This window comes from Lissotriton vulgaris, chromosome 8, assembly GCF_964263255.1.
Source record: "Lissotriton vulgaris chromosome 8, aLisVul1.2, whole genome shotgun sequence".
NCBI lineage: Eukaryota > Metazoa > Chordata > Amphibia > Caudata > Salamandridae > Lissotriton > Lissotriton vulgaris.
In genome coordinates, this window is record NC_141696.1 from 813,285,067 (window position 1) to 813,308,650 (window position 23,584).

The window sequence follows — 23,584 nt, forward strand, 5'->3', positions numbered from 1 at the left end:
AAGGGTAAGAATACGCCATATCTATCAGATATGAAGCATTCCTGTCCTCTTCCCTGTGCTGGCTCTCAATTGACTGTCATGTGCCAATACAAACACCCTTGCACCATGGTGCAAGGGTATCTGCTTTGTAGGGTTGTTTGTTTTTGTGCAGCAAAGGACACCTTCCTGCGCAAAAACAATCAATGGAGGGGATGCTGCTGAATGCAGCACACACAGAAAGAGGAAAAAACGAGGAGAAATAATGTTATTTCTCCTCATTGTCCCTCCCCTATACCTGCCCTGGGGAGGCATAGGCTTTTGACACATTTTCAGGTGTACAACTTGTAAATCTGGGATTGTGTCAGATGACCTGGGTGTTACGTGGGAACACCCACTGTAACTCCCATGGCAGGCCTCCCCATCATAGTGTGAGGCAATGCAGAGACTTACCCTACGTTGCCTCACTCCATATATACAGGGTCATGAAAAGCCACACAGGGTGGCTTTATGTGGCCTTGTAGATATGGCTAAGCCCTGTGCACAACTGGAAGGTAACTAAAAGTGGCGTTCTGGCGGCGCGCAGGGCTTGTAAATGAGCCCCCGGATGTTGTTGGTTGTATAAAGGTGATGTTGACAACGATGATGAGGATTACTTTGAAGAGTATAAGAAAAAATTACTCCTTTAGTTAAATAAGCAGCAATTCATTCTGATTAGTTCCATCTCACAAAATCTTCTGTAAGTCTTGACTAAGGTATAGAGCTTTATTGACATGAACTGATGTTTTACTACTTACTGTTTCCTTTCTTGAAAGAAACCCATTGCTAATATTTCATAAAAATGTAAAATAAAAAAAAATATGAAAGATAAAAAGTTACCAAAGTAGTCTATTTTCCATATCTTAGGAACCTAACATCCAGACTATGAAACATCGCATGACGCTTTTGCAGCATCCTCTCAAGAGGTAGTAAACTTGGATATACTTTTCATACACTAAGGGGTTGATTCTGATGCGGGTTGGAAAGCATTCCCACCCAGGGCCTGATTCTGATGCGGTTAGGAAGGCCTCCTAATGGCATTTGCTCCTTCCAAATAGGATGGGGAGCGACCCAGTGCCCAATTATGATGCGGGTAGGAACATGTGCTCCCATTGAAGTCAATGGGAGTCCAACCAAATCGTATCTGGAAGCATCCGGATGCATCGTACTTGGTAGGTCGGACTCTCCTGATTCAAGTGGGTCGGAAACCATTTCCAATCAGATTCGGTCGGGAAGCATTTCCAAACCGCATCAGAATCAGCCCCATAATGTAACGTATACATTTCCACAACCATTGCCTATCAAGGCAAACAGATTAAATACTTGAATATTAAGAGTGTGGTTCTTAATTTGAAGAAATGTAACAGTGAAGCTTGCCAACCCTAAGCCAACTACTTAAAAGTGTCTCACCCTAGGTCAGTGATAGATAAACTCTCACATTTTGTACGAACTATCCATGTCTACGAAATCACCAACAACATTACCATCTTCTTTTAACCTTTTTCAGAGCATATGTACTTTTTTCTTGTAAGAAAATCTGTTGTTCTTTAACATTTTAAATTTCGAACACATTTACTTTTCCCCACATAACGCTCCGTCATCCCCTACCTTTAAGGTCCCTAACAACCGATGCATTGCCATTGTCACTAAACTAACTACTACAGGGGTAAGTAAAACCGACCTTCACATACATTGACTCCACACTATTGACCATGACTATATCATCAAGGTAATCATTTAGGGACCTATAAATGAACTATTACATCTTCCTTGACCATATAAGATATTAAGGGCTGTGGGGTTGACATACGTGTAAGTTGACACTCATATGTGCGCAAGACTGACCAATATGGATAATTTAGAATCAAGGCCATAAATCGTTTGGAAAGAGGTCATAAAGAAGTGTGCTCTGTCAACTGCAAAGCCTTTTGGGCAGCCAAAGTGTAATGATGTTTACCCCTCGAGGTGGACGGACAAGCATACTACAGTGACAAGCATTGGCAAAGCCAATAGGTCTTGCCTATGTGAGAGCTATTGCCTTTGCCAATGTCTTTTAGCCTTGTTGTACGGCAGCATGGCTAATAGTCAGAATGGCTGAAAGCTAGTGGTGTGGTGTAGAGTAGAGTGGCGTAGAGGAGGGTCGAATGGAGTGGTGTGGAGAGGCAATAGAGTAGCGTAGAGTGGAGCAGCGTAGAGTGGAATGGGGTAGAGTGGAGTGGAGTGGCGTAGAGGGAAGTGGAGTGGCATAGAGTGCCTCTTTGTGGAGTGGAGTGTCAGAGAATAGAGTGGCGTGCCGTAGAGTAGAGTGGAGTGGCATAGAGTAGAGTAGAGTTACGTAGAATTGCTTAGAATAACACAGAATGGAGTGGAGGGGTATAGAGTGTAGTAGCATAGAGTAGAGTAGAGTGGCGTAGAGTACTACTGGTGTGCGTGTAAGTAACTAAAACCTCAATTGTGACAGCAGATAAGGTGAAAGCAACATAAATAAGAAGCTGTATGTCTGTTTTAAAAGTAGGATAGCATATTGCATGGCCAGGAATAATACCAAATGCGTATAAAATAATAAACATAGTGTGTTGCTAAAAGACAACGAAGAAGAAACACGAAGAAGATCACATGTACTTGGTCTATACTCCAGAGAAGAGCTAACACAAGAAAGGATGGAAAGCCTACAGGAGCTAAGCCATCGAAAGATTGCAAATGAGTGATAATAGAAACAACTACGGGTATGCAGCGGTTGGGGTGTAAGCCCACTAAATTGTAAGCAATATGTCTTGCAGCACAGTGCATGCGATGTGTAGGCGGAAACTAACAATGGCACAAATAATATGAGATGTAATTCATGGTGTCCAGTTGGGTGTTGCACAATAAATGTGATGCGGTTTCAGTAAAATCAAAGCATAGGTCAATGTTTCTAGGACCTGCCACTGTTATTGTAACCAAATTACAGCCCACCACGGGTAATCATCATTATACAACATTTTGCTTTTTTTTCTCAAAGCTATCTGGAAAGTGGAAATAAGTGACCAGAGGAATGGTTAATGGGAAGTTACCATCCACTTCATCTGGTGACTAAACTCAACCCTGGTTGTTAAATTGAGCTTTAGTCCCACCCACAGAAGACTGTGAGGAAGAGGAGAAGGTGGACCCTGAGTAGAAAGACAGATTTTCCAAACAAAGGTTACTTCAGGTCAATCCTGGGGCTTCTTGTGCTCCAATGTATCCTTTACGGACAGGAGTTGATGCAAACCCTTCCTCAGTATCGCTCTTGTACAAAAGGAAGTAGTGAAACGTAGTTTGACACTGATGGTGCACGATAACCCCAAAATGTAAACAATCGTAGTATAGACTGGTAAAGTGTGGTTCAGGTGGCAGCTTCCTACTTGTCGAGGATCTGAGGAGTGATGCTATTCCAGGTCAACCCCAACTACTCCATGGATTTAGAATAGGCATCCTGCAGCATCTTGGTGCCTAGAGGTCACATAACATAACATAACATGTGTATTTGTAAAGCACACGTTCACCCAGAGGTCTTTTGGTGCTGAATAACAGATGTTCATTGTTACCCAACTCAATGATACTCATTTTGTCGACTCAGATGGATGAAAGGCTGAGTGGACCTGCCTAGATCTGAACCTGTGACCATGAGATCGAGCAAAGGCCCCTGCAATGGACACATTTGTCAACTGAGCCACCAGCCCTGGGATGGAAAGCCACTGAACATCCTTACATGATCTACACTCAGGTTTGAGCTCAAGAACATTCAATACAATACTATGAGGGTCAGGAATAAATAACTTTAGTAGACCATGACCCAACTGTTCCAGATATCTGCTGCCGCCATTACTCACTAGTTTTCACCAACACTAACATGAGCAAATAAGACAGCTAATTAACTAGAGAATTTAATTCTACTAACCATTCAGACTGAAAAGGGTTTTTAGATGAATTTATTTTGGCATGGGCTAAGACTAGAATAACATTGAACACCATATATCATGATTGCTGGCTACTGCTTCTCCTACTCTGTACACATGCATTTCAGTTCATACAGTATGTACGCCAGGACTTACTTCAAATCCTTTCCTGTTCTTCAGTCTTTTCTTGTTCAGTTTCTTACAGGCATACATCTTGCCTGTCGCCATCATCTGGGATGCAGACACCTCCCCGAACCCTCCTTTACCCAAGATCCGAAAGTCCATGAACCAGTCTTCTCCAACGGGCTGGGCCTCCAGCCATTTCCACTGGAGAAACTTTGAAAACTGGGCACTCTCCTTATACGGCTGGTAGGCGTTGTCCTTCAAGTAGTTGATGGTAGACTGGAGAACTTGCTTGAAGAGGTTATCCGGGACACGCTTACAGTCCTCTTTCACTTTCAAGATAACTTTCTCATCCAAGTATTTACAGAAGAGTTTTGCGCTGGATTCAAGATACTTGTTAGAGATTCTTTGGGCTTTTTGGAGGCGGTCTTCGTCCTCAGCAGTGTCATAGTCCTCCGCATAATTCCAGACCTCCAGAGCAGGTTTATGCTGTGGAATCAAAGTAAGGTACTCCTGGAACAAACGTTTGCCAATGGGCTGCTTAACACAAATGCTCTCAAATTCCAAATCAATCCCATTTTTCAGATGCTGGCATTCAGAAATTGGAGGGAGCCTGAGCTTTGAGTGGTATCTTTTGTTTCTTGTCGCCTGAGCATTGAAGCCTCCATCAAAGCTCCCGCGCGCAGTGATGTAGGCAGAGTTGGCTACAACCGTTTCCAATGCCCCAAAATCCATTATCAATCGACTAGTCTCCTAAACTAGACATTAACTGGCCAGCTGCGGAATCTGTTTGGGACAATGAAGAGGAAGGAGATTTAGGAGTGCAGAGCAGCGCAGTCCTTTCTGTCCAGGTTTAGCAAAATTCCGCCATTTTAGAATTATGTTCTAAGTCTTGAAAAAAGATCATCTAGATCGAATGAGTTTGGGCAAGTCTAACAAAAGTCCCCTTTCCTATTTTAGGCATTTGGATGAAAGTGCAGCGACATAAAAGCGACAGTTGCTTGCATTAATCTGGGAACTCGAACGAAGCTAATCCAAATCTCCTCACGTACAGAGGCAGCTTGCTTTAGAAGAGCTAGTCCAATGGCGGCTGAGGGTAGTAATACCCCTGACTCGACACCTCTCTAAACTCATTATCCACTTAGGAGGATAATTCTACTCTCCCTCTCTAGGGAAGAAAGGCCTGCGTCCTGACTGCTTATTTCGGTTTTTGTCAACACTCTTGTTACATTTACAAAATGCGTGTTTACTTCTTTCTTTTAAACTTGTGAAATGGGACAGGGTTTTGAAGTTACTCTTGAGGTGACGGTGTATCAGTTTCTGTGCGCAAATCTTTAATTCAGCGTGCCTGGCCAGGCTCTGAGGAAATGCATGTTGTATTTATTTTAAATGCTTGGCAGGTTTTCTGCCAAATCAGCAATACATTTAAGGAGGTACTTTACAGAAATTGGCACGCATTGTTTTTCGTTGAACGCACTCTGGCCAGAATTACGATTTTTTTAGGAGAGAGGAAGAGAGCGCTCTCTTTACTAAAATAAGGCAGTCCCTTCCCCTCTCACTAGCCCAGGCGCTGAAATCAGCTGCTGTGCACCACAGAGACACCTTTGTGCCATAGTGTAAGGCAGTGCTTAATTTGAACCGGTCGTTTCCGGTGCTCAGCACCGGCATCTATTTGCCAACATTGGCGCTATGGCAGTCTGCAACATGGTGGCGTGGTTAGCCTAATTTAGAGATTAGCTCAACAACAGTTATTTATGAATTCGTTACACGTTAAAAATGACTAATAGCAATAGCCCAAACAAGTCTTATAGCTTTGGGGACCTGGAATAGCCCTAATTGTCACCCCTGTAGGAGTGCGATGGTTAGTAGTTGTGTTGGTTATGTCACTGGCAGCGCTCGCAGGGGCATTGATTGCTACAAGCTGCAGGGGCCTCCTGAGGAGGGAGGGCCCAACACTTACTTATTTGCAAATTAAGCAATGGTGCAAGGGCGTCTCCGTGAGTCTAGCAAAGATTTTGTACCAGAAGGAACCCTTCCAGTACAAAATACTATGCACAGACTGACTTTAGCCATTTCCCCACTTTGCATGTGTGCTGTAAAGTGCAGCGCACGTACAAAGTCAAAAAAGAAAGGAGAAATGAAAGCATTTCTCTTTCCTTGCGCCTACTTGAAAACGGCACCGTTTTCTCATGCTAAACCCAATATACTTTATTTAGCAAAATTGGTTTAGCGTGTGAAAACTTGGGTGTTTGCATGGAAACGCTAATGCACCACCCTTACGACCCCATGACTCATTACTTTTCCGTTATTTCCAGCACTAAACAAGTTTAGCGCTGGAGAGTAAATTGGCAAAAAAGATTTTGCTCCGATATGCGTCACAAAGTGACGCAAACAAGGTGCAAAATCTTAGTAAATCTCCCCCTCTGTGTTTTTCAGTCATCATGTTCACTGGGCTTGCTACCTTCCTTCAACTACCCTTTTATCCTTTTTAAATCATCTTTTTTTTGGGTGTATTGCAGTGCAGCAAAACACATTCCTAGGCACTTTTCAGGATCCATGTTTTAGTTAGCACTACTAAATGAGGGGTACCATATACATTATAGCAGCCTGATATACAGTTATTTCTTTAACTACAATGCTGAAAAGATGAGTGAAAATTATGATCACAGAAATGCTCTTTATGACTCTTCAACCTAGTTAACCATAACATAAATAAAACATCAAAATGTGAACAGGTTCAGTAGTAACCCAATATCTTATTATACTAAGCTACTCCTCAAGTTTTCTCTTTGTGCCGGGCTGCACCTTCTGCTTCTGCCATTTCTAGACTTACATAAGTTATAGGTTAACTGTGTGTGGTGGGGAGGGGATGGAGGAGAGCTGGAGACCTTCCACTTTAGGTAACATTCCTTGATGTAACAATGGTGCCATGGGTCTAATTCAATCAAGGACATTTCCACTTACCCCCTTGTTGGGTTCAAAAATTAATGCAGCCATTATCAGGGTGCAGCTAGTCCCTAACAACCATGGGCCTTGGTGCCAAGGCACCTGACGTACTATTTATAGGGACTCCCTTGCTTGCACTCTAATTACATTGTATATACTAGTAAAAACGTTAAAACAAAATAATAAAACAAAATCAGAAAACAATTTCTTTAAATGCATTGCCCAGAAGGAGACGTCATTGCTTGATTTTATCGAGTTTTTCAAAACTATTGTTTAGCTTATATTGCTACTTTGTTTCTGTTCCTATAGGTAGCAGTGTGCTCTTTGTGATTGTAGGAAAATGCCTCTTTTTGCCTGATCACCCCCAATTCTTTGACCCAATGCTGCTCTAGTGCACCGACCTCCAAAGATAAGATCACCTCACCAACTCCTATGCAGATCCTGTTGTGCGGCTGAAAGAATAAACGCATTGTTGGACCACGGCTGAAGAAATTGACACAGACCTTGCTGCCGCCGAATCGACCTTCAGGGTGTCCAGATTTCCACGCATTGTACCTGTGCGACAAGTTTTCCGATGCATCACCCGTAGACCAAAACCATCTTGAAATCGAAGAATCACTTTCCCTTACAGTCCAGATTTGACGCAACACTTCTCCTGAATGTAGCAGAACTGACGCATCTCCTCTCAGAGGACTCAGGAACCGACACATCGTTGAGTTTTTCAACACTTCCCTTCTCTGCAGCTGGTTGGGCTTGTGAATTTTGACGCATTCGAAGGTACATTGTGTAAAATTACACATACATAAATTTCTATGGACAGAATGCTTGAAACCTTTTAATGGTGATATTTTGATATATGTATGCTGGATTTTTGTCATTTTGGTCTTGTTTGGTTTAGATAAAGATACTTTATTTTTCTAAACTGATGTGGTGTCCGTTTGTGATGTTTTCACTGTGTTACTGTGTGTTTGGGTACAAATACTTTATACATTGCCTTTGAGATAAGCCTGTCTGCTCGTGCCAAGCTACCAAGTAGGTGAGCAGGGGTTATCTAGAGTGTGCTACTCCTTTATCCTGACTAGAAGGAAGGGTCCCTACTTGGACAGGGTGCAAGCTGCTGCCAACTAGAGACCCCCAATTCTAATATGGGTGGTCAGCGGTGAGGTTTGACCTTGTATTTGTACTTGACCTACAGTAATTGGTGTAAGCTACTAGTGTAGTGCAGACCATTATGCAACCACATACAGTGTTTTCACTTTTTCCTATTTTAGTGACATGTCTTAAAGTTCAGTCATGTCTCAGCTTGGTGACCCATCAGTTGTTGTTGCAGAAAGTGCATTTGAGATTGGGAAGTTGAATTCCTACAACGTGAGTGACCTAAAGCAGTTTTGCAAACATCTTGATTGCTATATTAGGATCTCTGCCCGGAAGGGGGAGCTGCAGAAAGCACTGATGGCATTTTGGGCATCAAGAGAAGCTGGGGGGGGCTGAGGATGATGATGTGGAGCTGGAAAAGCAGAGCCAGCCAGAGGATATTTTGGTTCAGGATTTGCCTGTTGGGAGAGTGATCTCCAGGCCTTGCAGCAGAGTATCCTCTAGAAGTGTGCCCTCAGAGGAGCTGGTGGACAGACAGAGGGCCAGGAATCATGAGTTAGAGCTTGTGAGGCTCCAGATGAAAAAGCTTGAGATGGAACATAAGCAGCAAGAGAAAGACAAGGAGAAAACCCTTGCCTTTTGAGTAAAAGATGAGTTGATTGTAAAGGAACTGGATATCAAGGCCAGGCAGGCAGATTCCAGTTCAAATGGTGGCAGCGTGCACACAGTGCAGTCAGAGAGGAAAGTACACATTCTAAAGGATCTGGTACAGAATTTCCAGAAGGGAGGACATATACGCTTGGTTGCAGCTTATGAGGCCTCAGAGAATCAATGAGAAGGGGACGTGTCGAAACACTTTGAGGTAAATGGGAGGTGCACCTTGATAACCTGCGGAAGGAAGGTACCCTCACTTACCCAAACAGGAAAGAGACTTTATACTCAGGTATGGGCTCACCCCTGAGCAGTATAAGGAGAAGTTCGTATCTTTTAAAAAAAAATGAATCTTTTTTGCAGGTCACTGGATGGTTGGATAAAGAGCAGCAAGGTAACTGACTATCAGGAGATGTATGGTTTAATTTCATTTGGATCACTTAGATAGTCTTTGTGCTCCAAAGCAGCACCAGCATCTGGTGGATAGAAAACTGACTGACCCTAGGAAGCTTGCTTAGAAGGTGGACTGCTGGACGAATACCAGGGTCCACAATGGGTATATGGAAAACCCAGCCAAGGGTGGGCAAGGTCCCCAGCAGAGGAGTGGTGGGGACAAGGGTACAAGAAGTTCTCTAAAATGCCCCAAGCTAGTCCCCAGTGTAAAGATTCCCAGCCTCCCGGTGGTAAGAAACCACGGCCCCCTAGAGGGAAGCCTGGAGGGAAGGGATCCCGCAAGTGTTTTACATGTGATCAGGAGGATCACTTGAGAGGGGATCCCAAGTGTCCCAAGTACACACCAGCACCCACTGGTGCACCATCATAGGAGTTGGTTAGTGTAGTGCTGGGGTGCAGAGTTGATCTTAAGTGAAGGGTGGGAGCAAACTGAGATGACCTTTGTCTCACTAGGGAACAGTGAGATGTTGCAGAGGACACTGGTGCCTGATAACACTAAAAAAAAATGCAGGCAGTGTGTGACCATCAATGGACAGAGGGTGGCGTCTCTGAGAGACAAAGGAGCCAGTGTGACAAATGTCTGGTGCCAATGTGTGAATGAAGAGCAGGTAGTCCCCAAGGTGCTTTACCCAGTAGTTGTAGTAGACAACTCAGAGTGCCTGTGTAAGGTGGTGCAGGTTCCATTTGAATGGGTGGGGGGGGGAGTCTCAGGTACCTTGAGAGTAGCTGTGAGTCCCACCATGCCTGTTGACTGTCTGCTTGGCAATGACCTGGCGAGTTCCCCTTGGGAGATAGTGGAACACTGGGCCCATTTGGAGATGTGGGTCTATCTGGATGGGCGTTTGAGACCCCTCGATCAATGGCAGCCAGTAGGGGTAATCAAGAGGACCTGGAGTCCCAGGTGCCTGCCAGAAAGAGGCAGGGCAGGGGGCACAGGAACCCCACCCAAGAAGTTCCCACAGTCCAGGAGGAGGCAGACATTTAGGGGGATGCCCTGGAACCTATAAGGGAGCAAGTGGCCGAACGTGTAGACCTACCTGAGCTGACCCATTGGCAGCAGGAGGGGAGTCCCAACAGGGAGACATTTTTCCACGAGCAGATGGATTGCCCTACTCTATTTGGTTTGAGGAAGAAGGCTGCGAACCAGGCAGCTGGTGATCAGTCTGGATCACATTGGATCTACTGGGAGAACGGTCTCCTCTATAGTGAGCCTAAGTTTGCTGAGCCTGGGTCAGCCCATGTGCAGGTGGTACCACAGTGCTTCACAGCCTTTCTACTAGGTTTGGCTCATGATGTGCCTTTGGCAGGACATTTGGGGAAGGACAAGACCTTTGATTGTCACCCACTTCTTTTGGACCCAACTGTGAAGGCAATCTGATGCATACTGTAGGTCTTTCCAAGCTAGCAAGGCAAGTGGTAAGAGGAGGAGGAAGGTGAAGGTTCTTCTTCAACCTTTTCCAGTGGTGAGCACACCTTTTGAGCAGGTGGGAATTGACATTGTGGAGCCCCTGGACCCCAAGACAACCTTAGGCAACAGGTACATCTTGGTCTTAATGGACCATGCTACCCGGTGGCTATCCCTTTCAGGACAGCCACAGCCCCTGTGGTGATTCATTCATTGATGGGTTTTTTTCCCACATGGGTTTCCCCAGAGAGGTGGTATCTGACAGAGGACCAACTTCATATCCAGGTATATGACGTCTGACATGTCAAATGTTTGCTTTCAGAGAGGTACCACAGAAATCCTTAGGGTTCAGCTCCTTTGAATTGATGTACGGGAATCCTGTAAGAGGACCTCTCAGTCTGATGAAATAAGGCTGAGAGAAAGCGCCCAGTAACCCTCCCCAGAAAGTATTTAGCTACATGCTCACCTTTAGAAACCAAACTGTGCGCTTCAGGAAGGTCGCTCAAGAGAACCTAGAAGTTAGCCAGGAGAAGATGAATCGCTGGTATGACCAGATGCCACTCTAGCAGAGTGTCAACCTAACCAGAAAGTATGCTCATGGCCCCGGTAGAGCCTTGGCGCTCTAGGTAAAGTGGTTTGACCCATTTGAGGTGGTGGAGCGCAAGAGTAATGTCACCTACTTGATGAACTTGCAGACTCCAAGGAACCGTTTGAAGTTCCTACATGCGAGCCACCTCAAGCATCACTTTGACAGGTCTGAAGTAAACATGATCTTGGCGACAGATGATGGAATGGAAGAGGAGAGTAAATATCTTCCTGACCTCCTATCTACCAAGGAGGAAGATCAGAAGAGGAAGAGAGGAGAGCAGATGCTGCAGCAGCAAAGTGGACGACAATGAAAGAAAGGTTAAACATAAGGCTTGCATCTGAGAAGAATCTCGTTCCCATTCCTGAAACATCTGAATCAGAACACAGTGAAACCGAAGAAAGACTTGATGGTCTAAGACGATCCAGAAGAGAGAGAGAGTACTGTCTCAAAAGTACGCATCTCCTGAGTGAACATATCTGGTTGCTGATGCAGAGACCGGAGAGATCCGGGAAATTGGGGACCGGCACAGTGAGTCATGAAGGGAGCACTCGGACAATTGATAAACAGTTAATATTCCCTGTAGTTGATGCTTTTGGAATTCTGATTCTGACAGATCCTGATCCGCCAAGGCTGAGTGGTTTGCGATTCTTGTTTCTTAACCAAGTTGCTTTCCCTCCCTTTGGTTGACAGTCGACCGCACAAGAAATGGGAGAGATTTGCGCCGAGATTCTGCAGCTTGTTCTTGCTATGCTTGGATCTAACATCATAAATGATGAAGCTTGAACTGTAAAAGAAAAACTTAATAGCTTTAGAAAGAAGATAACTTAGGCCCAAGTGGAAGAAGATTTAACAGAAGCGACTTTCATTAGAAGAAGAACTGAGGGTTAGGGCTGACTACATCTATACAATAGGTTTAGTATCATTGGACTGAAAATTGCAATAATCGAATGAAGAACAGAACATAAAGAGCCATTGTAAATAACAAAATCAAGAAAGAAAAAATAAGAAAAGAGACTTTAATGAGTTTATTTACATTTCAAACCAACAGTGGTTCAAAATGGAATCTGAAAAGTCAGGACACAAGCAAAAAGGCATAATTGGTACCTTTATTGTTGCAGGGCTTATTGTCATAGCTGTGGTGATTGTTAAATCTTTGGTTGGGTCTCATGATGCTGAAAAGAATGGGGAACAAGCGACATCTACCGCAGATGTAGGAGTGGGTGCATCTGCCAAAGATAGGGATATGATCAGGGAAATAGTCGAATGTTACATGTAGATTTGTCAAAAGGTGATTTCACGCTGAATGCATATGCTTGCTTATTATATGACTATGTGGATACAATGGAAGCGAAAGATTGCTATGTGTGTATGCAACTGCCAGCATCAGTAGAAGAGGGCATCCAATATCACCACTTACCAGTAACTTTTGGCATCACATGTAGTGTATTGTTGAGCATTTTCGATAGTAAGGCTCATTTTGAGTACTACTTCTCAAATTATGACGAGGTACTCTCAGAAGTCCCAGTTCTTAAGTACAAGAATAAATATGGTTACTATAAGGAGGTAGAGAGGATGTCTAAGCATTTTGTACCAACTATTACATTGGATACATTGTATGCTCATAAACACAATCTGACTTGCATGTTATCTGATATCGAAAAGAAATTCATAGATCAAATAGTAGATCGACATAGGCGGACCATATTTAGGCCAATTTCAACCCATAAGGTTATCCCATGGACACAAGAAGAATTTGATTGTAAGGCTGAGGGAAGTTCTGGTCCAATAGCTTAGGATTTTCAACAAAAAGGTAAACTGTGCATTAGACACCGATCAACGTATTATGACAAAATATTTGTAGGTGAGGAGTCAATAAGAAAGGCGCTATTGGATAAATTAACAATAGTACCTAATGTGTATTTTGTGTGTGGAAGGAGTGCTTATGTGAAATTACCTAAACATTGGTATGGTACATGTTATTTGGCTGTGGTATTTCCTAAAATATTCTATGTGAATGATTTATGGCCTTTGTAAGGAAAATGGCCTCATAGAGGGAAACGTGGTGCACTCCTTGAAGAAACAAGAGTAGCAGTTAGAACGACTGCAGGTCAGTCATTATCTGCACCTGAAAGGGTTAGAGAGATTTAGACAGGGACGGCAAGCTACAACTTCTGTTTAGGTCGGTCTTTTCTACAAGGAGAAATATGAGAGAATGGAATGTTGGTGTTATGACACTAGTCATAAGAGGGGGGACTGATAGAGCGCTTACAGCACTCTAAATTGTATGGGTGCATTATACTCATGGTTTAAACGCACTCACAAATATTTTTATCGTTTTCAGTGTTTTATGCTTATTTATTCACGCACTATAAGTATTGAAATGTAGTCTACACATTCAAGTCAAATTTTACATGTATTAGAGACACTTATAATTCCTGTATGTATAATGTGCAGGATGACATTATATCCATATGAATGTAATTGTGAGTCGTTTAAGTTGCCTGCACGGTAGGCCCAGAACTGCGGGTTGTTGTTGGTTTCGAATCCTTGGTTGCAAAGACAGTATGTTCTCATCCTACTACAGGTGAAGGAATTCGACCTCCTTATTCTTAGATTTAAGGAGATACCCGGAATGTCTTTGAAGAAGACTGAAAAGCGAGAAGGCAGGAAGCCTTCCGTGCCTGGCCTATCTGAAACCTGAGGCCACTGGAAGACAAGAAGAACTTAATTAAAGCTTCTAAGGAATTCTACTGGAAAAATATTACAAGTAAAACAGTTCATCATGTGATGCATTTGGGGGGCTGAACTTTGTCTTTTTTTTCGTATGATGCGCAGGGACAGAGAAAGGGGGGACTACTGCATTTTTTCGGAGGAGAAGGAGCATCTTAGAGTGAGCTCCATAGCCTTAAGCTATCAAACTCATTTGAGGTGAGTACTTCTTAGGAAGTCAACACATGCTGACACCTTTGGGGTATGATACAAGGGAGATAGGCAGGACCCATTCATTCATTCATTCATTCAATAAGCTTTATTCGGTTGAAATAAAAACGACCATAAAAGCACATATTAAAACATGATTAAACCTATACAAATCATTATATCAATGGAAAACATTCTTGACTGTTAGTGCACTTTTTAAAAAAAATCATACTTTTCCTTAAATTAATTGATTTTAAAATATAAGTTGCAGTATAAAAACAGATATCAGGCTCTTGCATGGTAAACAGCAGACTCATAGCAGCATTAGTGGTTAAAGTACAGTATTTTTTAAACAAAGGTTTAAGGAAGCAATACGGAGGTTCAAATACAAGCCACAAATAAGGAGAAAGTGCAAAGTGCTCTGTTTAGTATGTCCGTCACATGAGCACGGGGTAGCTGGATACTTTTTGACACAATGAAATGCTACCAAATGGTGGACAAGGCCTAATCTCATTCTTGTAAGAACTAATCGATGTGATCAACTGGTTACCTGGCACAGATAGGCAGAACCCTAAAAGAGAGCAGTGTAGGGAAAGATAAACTTTGTTTTTCTTCTTAAATGAAAAGAGAATTGGACTCTGCATCTCTTCTGTGTTGCATTGTAATTTTGCCTTTTATGCCGAATGAACTACATTTGTAGACTCGACTCTGTATTGATTTTCATGGACCTATATTCTCTGATATTAAGGTGTGTTATATATTCAATTATTTTTGGCCTTATAATAAAATCCTTAAATGGAAATTCGGAGTCTGTGGTCTTTTAAGCATGACTACATTGTAAGTATAATCTTGAATTGTGTACTCCACTCAACCACTTTCAGCAGGCAAATAAAAGACCATCTGTGCTGAATTTAGTAGGGAAGACAAGGACTAAACTTAGCATAATCACTGGTTTATTGTTCGAGGGAACTTCATCTACATCAGCAAGGATTTATGTTAATGGGCAGGAAATATCAGAATCAGACTAGACTATTTACTCATTTCTTCTTTTTAAAGAATTCTAGTTTCAATAAAATAATTGCTCAAGACAGCTAATGGGATACCCAAAGAGGCATATATTTGGGAAAGTTTTAAAGCTTATATTTGAGGGATATTAATTTCAGTGATCTCCCAAAATATGAGACAAGAAATCCTAAAGTATAGGAACAAGCTGAATACCTATTATGAGCATATTATTCAGTAACAAGCTCACATGTTTGAGTCAGTCACAAACTGAGAAGGCAAAGCAAATCATGCCTTGTCCCCAACATTCCACACCTCTTGCTTGGGATTTACTCCTGTGTAATCCTGCACACTTGTGGTGGAGAACTATTCAGCAGGAAAACTATTACGCTAGAAAAATGTTCTTGATAGTTATGGGCCATATTTCGAGCCATTGACATATGTAAACCAGAATGAATGGTAGTAAAGAGCTTAGTGAGTCTCGCACAGTGTTTTGCCATTTTGTTTTTTTTCTTGTTGTTTTGTCTCTACAGATGAAGGTTTTGATTTGTGGATCCAAGATGTTTTCAAAGAATTTTTATGAGCTCCCAACCAAACGCCCATTAGGTATGGGTCAGGGTATGTGGAAATGTAATAACATATCTTTTAAATTCTGTTTACTTTTGTTTTTGTAGAATTTTCCAAAACCAGGGAATGCACTTTCACAAAAGCTTGAAAAGGGACCACCAAAGAGTATTCACTGCTTAGAGAATTTGGTAGGTTGTGAATTGTGCCTTCCTAATTAATTCCTATTGAGACTTGTTTAGGAACCATCATTTTTCACCCTGGCCGCTGACGTGCTACAGATCTTAAAAAAACTTGGAAAAACATTAACGGACATACTCATATTGTCTGTCTTTCAGGCATGCGGAGCACTCACAAATGAATGACTTGATAGCGAAATTGTAGCTGTGGAGTCAAAGAGCCTGATTTATAGGAAGAAGGTCAAGGAGAATTAGCATCGGGTATCGGATCCTCACTTCACTCTTTCTGCTGTTGCATCAAGAAGTAGTATTGTTGGCATTTGTGTAGCACTGCAGGAGTGTTTTGTTGGCAGGATATTATACTTGCTGTCAACCAAAGTGGCAAGAGTTGTGGTGTTGTGTGTGCATGACCACAGTGGTGATCGTATCTTGTCTTGGGTCACAGCGCTTTAACAGTGTGATAGAGGAAGGATGAACAATAGACAGTGTGCACTCAAATTATATTAATATGCCACTGTAAATTACTCTGTAAGTCCCACGTTTAATTTAAAATGATTACTGAAAAACTTCTAACCCGTCGCTTGTGCTGAAAACTGCAATTAGGATATCCACTTTGTAGGATAAGATTTGGACCTGCATGGATCGACTATACTAAAGTCACACTGACCCCAATCAGGTTGGTAGAACTCTTCCTACATTGGCTGTATGCCCTCTTTGGAACAGAGTGGCTTGGTCTTGGTGATTTGATAGTGGTTCTCTGGCAGTATAATCATAGTGCTGGTCCATTCAGGTAATATCTACCAGGTATAAGTGTTTTATCAAGACTACTGAAAGGGTGTAACTCTTCAAGAGTATAATGATTGCTCTTAGCCATGGTAGTGTTCAATTGTGGTGATTTACGAAAGTGTTTATTTTAAAGAAAGAGACCACTACTTTGAGTAGGAATCCCTAGTCGCCAGGGTGGATAACTGAAAAAGAGGCAGAATTCCGACTACTTGTGTGGCAGAGAACATCCACCCATCACACTGGCATATAAATTCTGTTCACAAAAGTCTGCATGAACCTCAGAATGTGGCAAGGCAGTCTGAGTTGTCTAATTCAGCATACAATGTATGTCAGCGACCGAATAATGATGTCTTTTCCGTACTTGCTTCCTTTATTGCTAAATGTTATTCCTTTCCTATTCTGTATATGCAATTCATGTAATTAACACCAAATACTGTGTGTTCTAAAAGTTTCGATTGAAAGGTACTGGTGTTTAATATTCCACAGGAATGCAGTTTACGGTCTTCTTTGTTAAAGGAAGTATGCAGGCTCCTTTGTGACCTTGGCATAATGAGCCTGTACTTGTCCTCTCCTTCAAACTATACTGTTTACCCTGGGTACACACAAGTCAGAGGCGATATGCTCGACAATGCTGCTGGTGCACCACAGTCAGAATCTCAAACACTTGTTAATCATTCCATTATCAGGATCTTGTGACCCATCAAAGGACCTCAGCACGAGTGCGTCATTAACCCCTTTGGGGCGAGTAGCAGGAATTAGCAGCCCACCCGGGATTACAAAACATGCAGACGTTTGGGAAAAAGATTAGCTAAAAATTGAGAAAAACACATGCATGAATTGGAGCAGTTCCCTCGTGTAATTGGCTCAAAACGTGCAGGGGCGGCCTTAGGCATGTGCAAGCTGTGCACCTGCACAGGGCCACCAAACCCCAGGGGCCACCACTCCAATATATATTCTTAATATAATAATCCTCTGAGGATGGATACATATTTGCGTGGCGGCCCCTGGCAGGGATTTGGCGGCCTCTGGCTCTGTTCCACTTCCAAACACCCTAACCCCCTCTCTTCACTGGCCTCCGCGCTCCGTCCCGACCGGACCCCATCTTCTGAGGCCCCCTACCTACGCTCCCTGCCCAGGGCCACCATGAGCCTAGAGCCACCCCTGAAACGTGTAATCAGTGGAAATGATCCCACCCCTGGAATTATTGGTATTTGTGGTATCAATAGTTCAAGGGGTTAGGGGAATACCAGGACAATTTACCAGTTCCCTTCTAATTAAGCTGCAAGGCTGTAACTTATTTCACAGTTGTTCAATGTAAGTAAAACATTTTTTAATATTTTAAAATGCTATTTAAAAAATAGTTTTCTATATTGTTTCATTTGCGTACAATCAACAAGACATAGGTGAGAAGTTATATTTTACATTTGATTTACAAAACATTCTTAAAAAGATGCATTTCTCATACAAGTACAGAAGTGTTTTAGAAAAGAATACTAAGAATTCGCTTGCATAGGGGCTCTGATCGACACAAGTGATAAAACAGTGCCAAAACATGTTAGAAAATTGTCCCTCTTCCAAGGTGACCTTGAAGACTGATGACACATTATTGTCTTTTACGCCTGAGAGTGACTCAGTGGAGTGGATGGGTGTTGGTGGGTGTGTGGGAAAAGTTTACAAGTGGCTGCGTCCATCGAAAGTTCTGAATGTTTATTTTCTTGTGCAAAAACGAAATAAAGACAATTGAAGCTACATGTACTCCCCCCCCACCACACCTCAGTGATAATGTCGTAAATTAACAGGTAGGCAGGAAACACAGAGCAGAGTGATATTACGGGCTGGATGCGCAAGGAAGATTTCAGAATGTGCATGCTGGGGTACACCCAGGAGCGACAGAGAAGTCATCTGTGGAATGTACTGGACACTGGCAGCCAGGACAAATGCCAAGCACAGGGGCTTATTTACAAGCCCATTTTGCCAGTGGTGCACCATATTTTGACGCATCGGGGCGCACTGTGCCTACGCATATCTACATAGCCACGTAATTTCGCACTGCATGACTTTTTATGGCCTTGTAAATATGGACCCCTTTTACGCATTACTCTGCGTGAAAAGGGCGTTCCAAGGGTGTTGCTGTGGGTGCTCCCATGCAACGTCTATAGAAACTGACACATTCCCAAATTTACAAAGTGTTGTAGACCTTGGATGCGTCAGAATCCTACATCTTCCCCAGGGGACATGTAGGAGTGGCGCAACAAGGAGAAATACTTTTTATTTGTCCTCGTTTTTTGCTCTTTCAACGCGGGGGCACATTTTGCAGCACACATAGAAGGAGCAAAACGCCAATAATTATTGTTTTTGTGCAGGAAGGTGTCCCTTCCAGCACAACAACAATCATCCCTGCAACGGAGGCACCCATGCACCATGGCGCACGTGTGTTTGCGTTGGCACATGGCTGCTGTTTGTGCAGGAGCGTCGCCCCACTGCTTTAAGAGTAGTGCAGAGGAAAAATAAAATTATAATAACGATACGTTATAATTTTATTTTTCCGTTCCGAGGTGCGGGGAGGGGCGGGGCTGGACAGAGCAGGGGCCAGGGGAGGAGTGGTGAGCACACTCATATTGCGCTTAAATGTTTGACGCGCTTTCTTGGGCCGGCGAAACATTCATGCGCACTTTGCATGTTCCCGACCCATTATACCGCATTATACAGCCTGGTGGAGAACATGCACTGACTCCCTGTCCTCTTCTGAGCGCCGAACCACAGCGCTCAGACCAATCACAAAACTGCAATGCTTAGAGGAACTTAGGGGAACCAATCACAATGCTGCATTGCAGCGTTGTCATTGGCTTAGGGAGCCTGGGAGCCAGGTGCTTCCTGCGACATGGAGATGCGGCGGAGAGGCGGCGGTTGGCCAGCAGGTAAGTTTTCTTTATTTGTTTTTCTCCCCTGACCTCCCCCACCCATTGTTCCATACCAGCCGCCACTGTGTTTGTATACTGCTGCCTGAGAGAAGGACAGGAATGCACTGTATCTTGTAGATATGGTGCACTTCTGGCCTTTTATTTTGACGCATGGCAGCGCAGCAGGAAGGCTTGCTGCGTTAGCATGTGACAAAATATGGTAAATGAGGCCAACAGTCTCCAGGTGTGACAAAGAAGCAGCACAAGGCGTGCACTGATTATAGGCAAGGAAATAACTGTCTATTAAGTCCACACAGGAGCGACATGAAAGCTACATGTAGAATGGTCTGGTTACCGGCAGCCACATAAACACCCATTGGGTCCACACAGAAACAACAGAGAAACTATTGGTCTCTAAACAGATAAGTTCTCTGTTAACAAGGTTCTCCAGTAATGGGCTCTTTCCGGGTGGCACATGAGGATTGCTTCTTGGTGGGTTCCATTGTGTTTTTTGTTCGGAGTGGTAGGACTTGCGATTCCAGAGGAAGTCCTCTGGAATCGCAAGTCATACCACTCCTAACACGGGTATCACCCTTTAGCTTAGATACTCTTAACTGGAATACAGACAGGCAATAGAATGCCCTGGAGAATGCGAAAAAATGTGTACATGTCAGTGCTTCACTGTCCAGGTGTCTGTGTCCCTTTCCTCATGTCCTTATACTTCAGTGTCTGCGAGACAATATGCGTGTGTAACCCATTCAGTGTTTCTGTCTGTCTATCCCCATGCTTTTTTTCCCCCTTCCCCTGTTATATGTATTTGCTCTGGTTCTGTGGTGTGCTCTATGAATAATGCAGAGAGCCTTGACTTCTTGTCGATGCATTATTGGTATACAGTTTATGGCATGCAATTAAGACAATACTTGTTCTCTTGGGTGAACGTGAAGCAGCATGTGTATGGTGTAAGGCCTAGGGCCCTAGGCCTGCATGCAGCCAGACTATATGGAGATACATACACAAAATATATGGTACTAGAACTGGCCCAGGGCATGTGCGTCCGGACTCTATTGTTAGCAGGGTCACCTGACCAATAACCCCTGTGATGGATGGGTGTGGGGTGAGTGTTGAGGCCAGCCCTCGGGTATTGGCTGGATACATAGGGTATAGGCTGGAACACTAGACTGTGGCCTGCAGATCACTACATACGGCATTTATTGATTATACTTTGGAGGCTTCTAGATGTGCCTGCTAGAGGCCCTGTGAAAAGTACTTTGTAGTCAGGATAAACCATGTCGGACACTTCCAACATGGTATTATACCCTGTAGCTTATGGGTGGAAAACTTTATTTCTGTGCTGTTGTTGTTGTGGGGCTCTCTTCAGAGTCCGGAATCTAAAAATAGCCCTAGAACTTTTACTGTTTTTGTGAGTTGGGTGAAAACACGTGCTGGGTGACTGTGGTTTTCGGAGGTGTTTTTTTCACCGTTGCAACAAAAAAATATTTGCTTTTATGGGAATGTAATGGTTTTACAAATAATCTGCTTCTGCGGATTGAGTGAGGCTCTGCTGCCACTCTCTGTCAGGCTGTCAGCATGTGCTACGGTGGGATTTTTGATCTCTTATCAGATCACTATAGATCTAGATCCCAACTCAGGTCGACTGAACCTTTGTTACCTGTCATAGAGTAAAAAGGAATCCACTACTAGGTTAATCAGTTAAGACTTTACACAACTCTGAAGAACCACTTACTACGAATACGTTTTAAAGTTTTATTATAAAGCCAAAGATAACTGGAGATACAAACATCTCAATATAAGGTTCAAAAGATACACTGGCATCAATACAAACATGAATTCTCTAAATGCTCTTAGGCGACAGAAGAATATCACCAAAACTAATTCAAAGATCAGCAAGTTTGCAAGAATAGACACAAGTTGTAACTTGTGCGACATTTACAAAAGGAAGAAAAATCCAGATTAGACTGTCCCTACACTAGACTAATTGACTTCCCTACTTAACAAGATCTTAACCTAAAAAGGTGTCAGCCGTGGTGACTTCCAAAAAAGATCACTCACTTTCCCTTAGTCTTTGTTGTAAATCTGTGCATCGCAGTTCTGCCCTATCTGCCTACCCATCCGCTCTCTTAGGTTCCTCAGGCCATCTGCCCTAACTCCACCCAGGGGTGCTGTCCCTAATACAAAATCACAATTACAGTTGAAACGCCTCTCAGAGACGCCCCTCACGTACACCCCTCACGTGGTGTCGGTTCTGGCTTTTTCCATGCTGATACTCCTCTGGGCTCCTTGTTAGCGTTGACCTTGCTTCTCAGGCTCTTCTCCGGCAAGACGGTACCCCCCAGGAAATTCCTGAACCCTCCTCCAGGCCTGTGCCTGTCTCCCAGAACAGAGCTCTATTCATCACTCTCTTGATTGGAACCCCCTCGCACCTGCAAACAGACACCCATGAAGTGGGCCCCAAATTCCGGCCTCCAGCTTATCTCTTGAGTCGTAAACCTTCGAGCATGGTCCACAATTTATGCTTAACACGACCTGATTCTAACTAGCACATGCAGATCAAAAGAAACAACCTTATCTCTCCAGGCCTACTAGAATTTCATGAAACGGGCCTGTGCACTCTATGAACCTTTATTTCTTAGCCTAAACAGTATTCTAACTTATTACACACACTGGTTATAAGGAACACTTCTATAAAACATATATTTCCAGTTCTATGATCAATAATAACAACAGTAATCCATATCATGTGAAATTGTAAAGGCACATATTCTTTCTCAGTGAACTGCCATGAGGCCTACACATTTCTACGTTTAGCAACATTACATTCTCCTCTGCAACGGCCACATAACATGGAATTTAATATCATTCTAACATCTCTAAACACTCCTACATTAGCTTTTCATACTGGTATATGCACTCTGTATTAATTAAACACTCTTATATGTTCCTTTAACTAAACTGGTGCAACGTGCTTGTAAATATGGTGCACCTCTACATTTTACTTGATTTGCGCTCTCTCAGTTCCCCCCTTTGATGACCTTTAGGGGTCATCACCATCACAACACCATCCCTGAGGGTATGAATTGAATCAAACAGAACTCGTAGCAGTGCTCCCTCGCTTCATCATCTCTAGAGCCCTCAGACTCCTGTACTGGTTATCCTGCATCGCAGCTAACCTCTGCTCCTGCTCTCTCATGGATCTTTGCAACCTATTTGATCTATACCATTGATACAACCGCACCAACCCCCACAATGTGATCACACAAATCACTATTATGATGATAGGTTTCAGTATGTACCAAATGATACCCTTTCCAAGGTTAGCAAACCAACCTCCAACTTTACCCATTCCACTACCCACTTTTTCCCACACATTCACCTGTGTCAGATCCTCAATCTCATGATGAATTTCAGTGATGTTCTGTATATACTTTTCAAGAGGTTTTGAATTGTCTGGAATGTAAGTGCAACATTCCTGGACCTTCAAAGCCTTACAGACTCCACCCTCTTTGGCTAACAGAACGTCTAGAGCAAGTCGGTTCTGGAGAACCATTGCCCTTATCGTTTGCATCTCTCCCTCCACCAGCATTAGTGATCTAGCAGTACTGGCAGATAACCTATCTACGACTGTTGCCAATCTCCTAATTTTGACATCATTCAGTATTAGCCCTAAAAGAGGGAACATAGCACCAAATACGTCTCCAACTACCTCATCATTGCTTACATCCCTTCTCCCTCTGGCTTGAGTTCTTCCCTCTATGATTTCTAGATCCTTAGCATGGTATCTTTTGGGGAAGACAATTGCTAAATAACATGATCAGTACCAATTATCCGGTAGTTTCACATATGCATTTCTTCCACAGACAAAATATACATTCAGGATCACCTGCATTCCCTTCAAGAAATCCTTTGTATAGTATTCTATTTGGAAAGCATGTTCACAACTTACTTCTCCCACAAACACATTCTCATAGTAGGTTTTACCCCTGTATATACATAGTTTCCCTCTATGCACTCGATCTAAAGCT

General features: G+C 43.1%; 1 protein-coding gene across 1 annotated transcript in view; it reads right to left on the reverse strand.

Moving 5' to 3' along the window:
* The window catches only part of GRK1 (G protein-coupled receptor kinase 1), a 656,045-nt gene extending 651,255 nt beyond the window's left edge, over positions 1-4,790 (reverse strand). Inside the window, exon 1 of the mRNA XM_086933387.1 lies at positions 4,089-4,790. Within this exon, the coding sequence (XP_086789513.1) occupies positions 4,089-4,790 (702 nt within the window). The remainder of the gene's footprint in view (positions 1-4,088) is intronic.
* Positions 4,791-23,584: the final 18,794 nt, after the last annotated feature.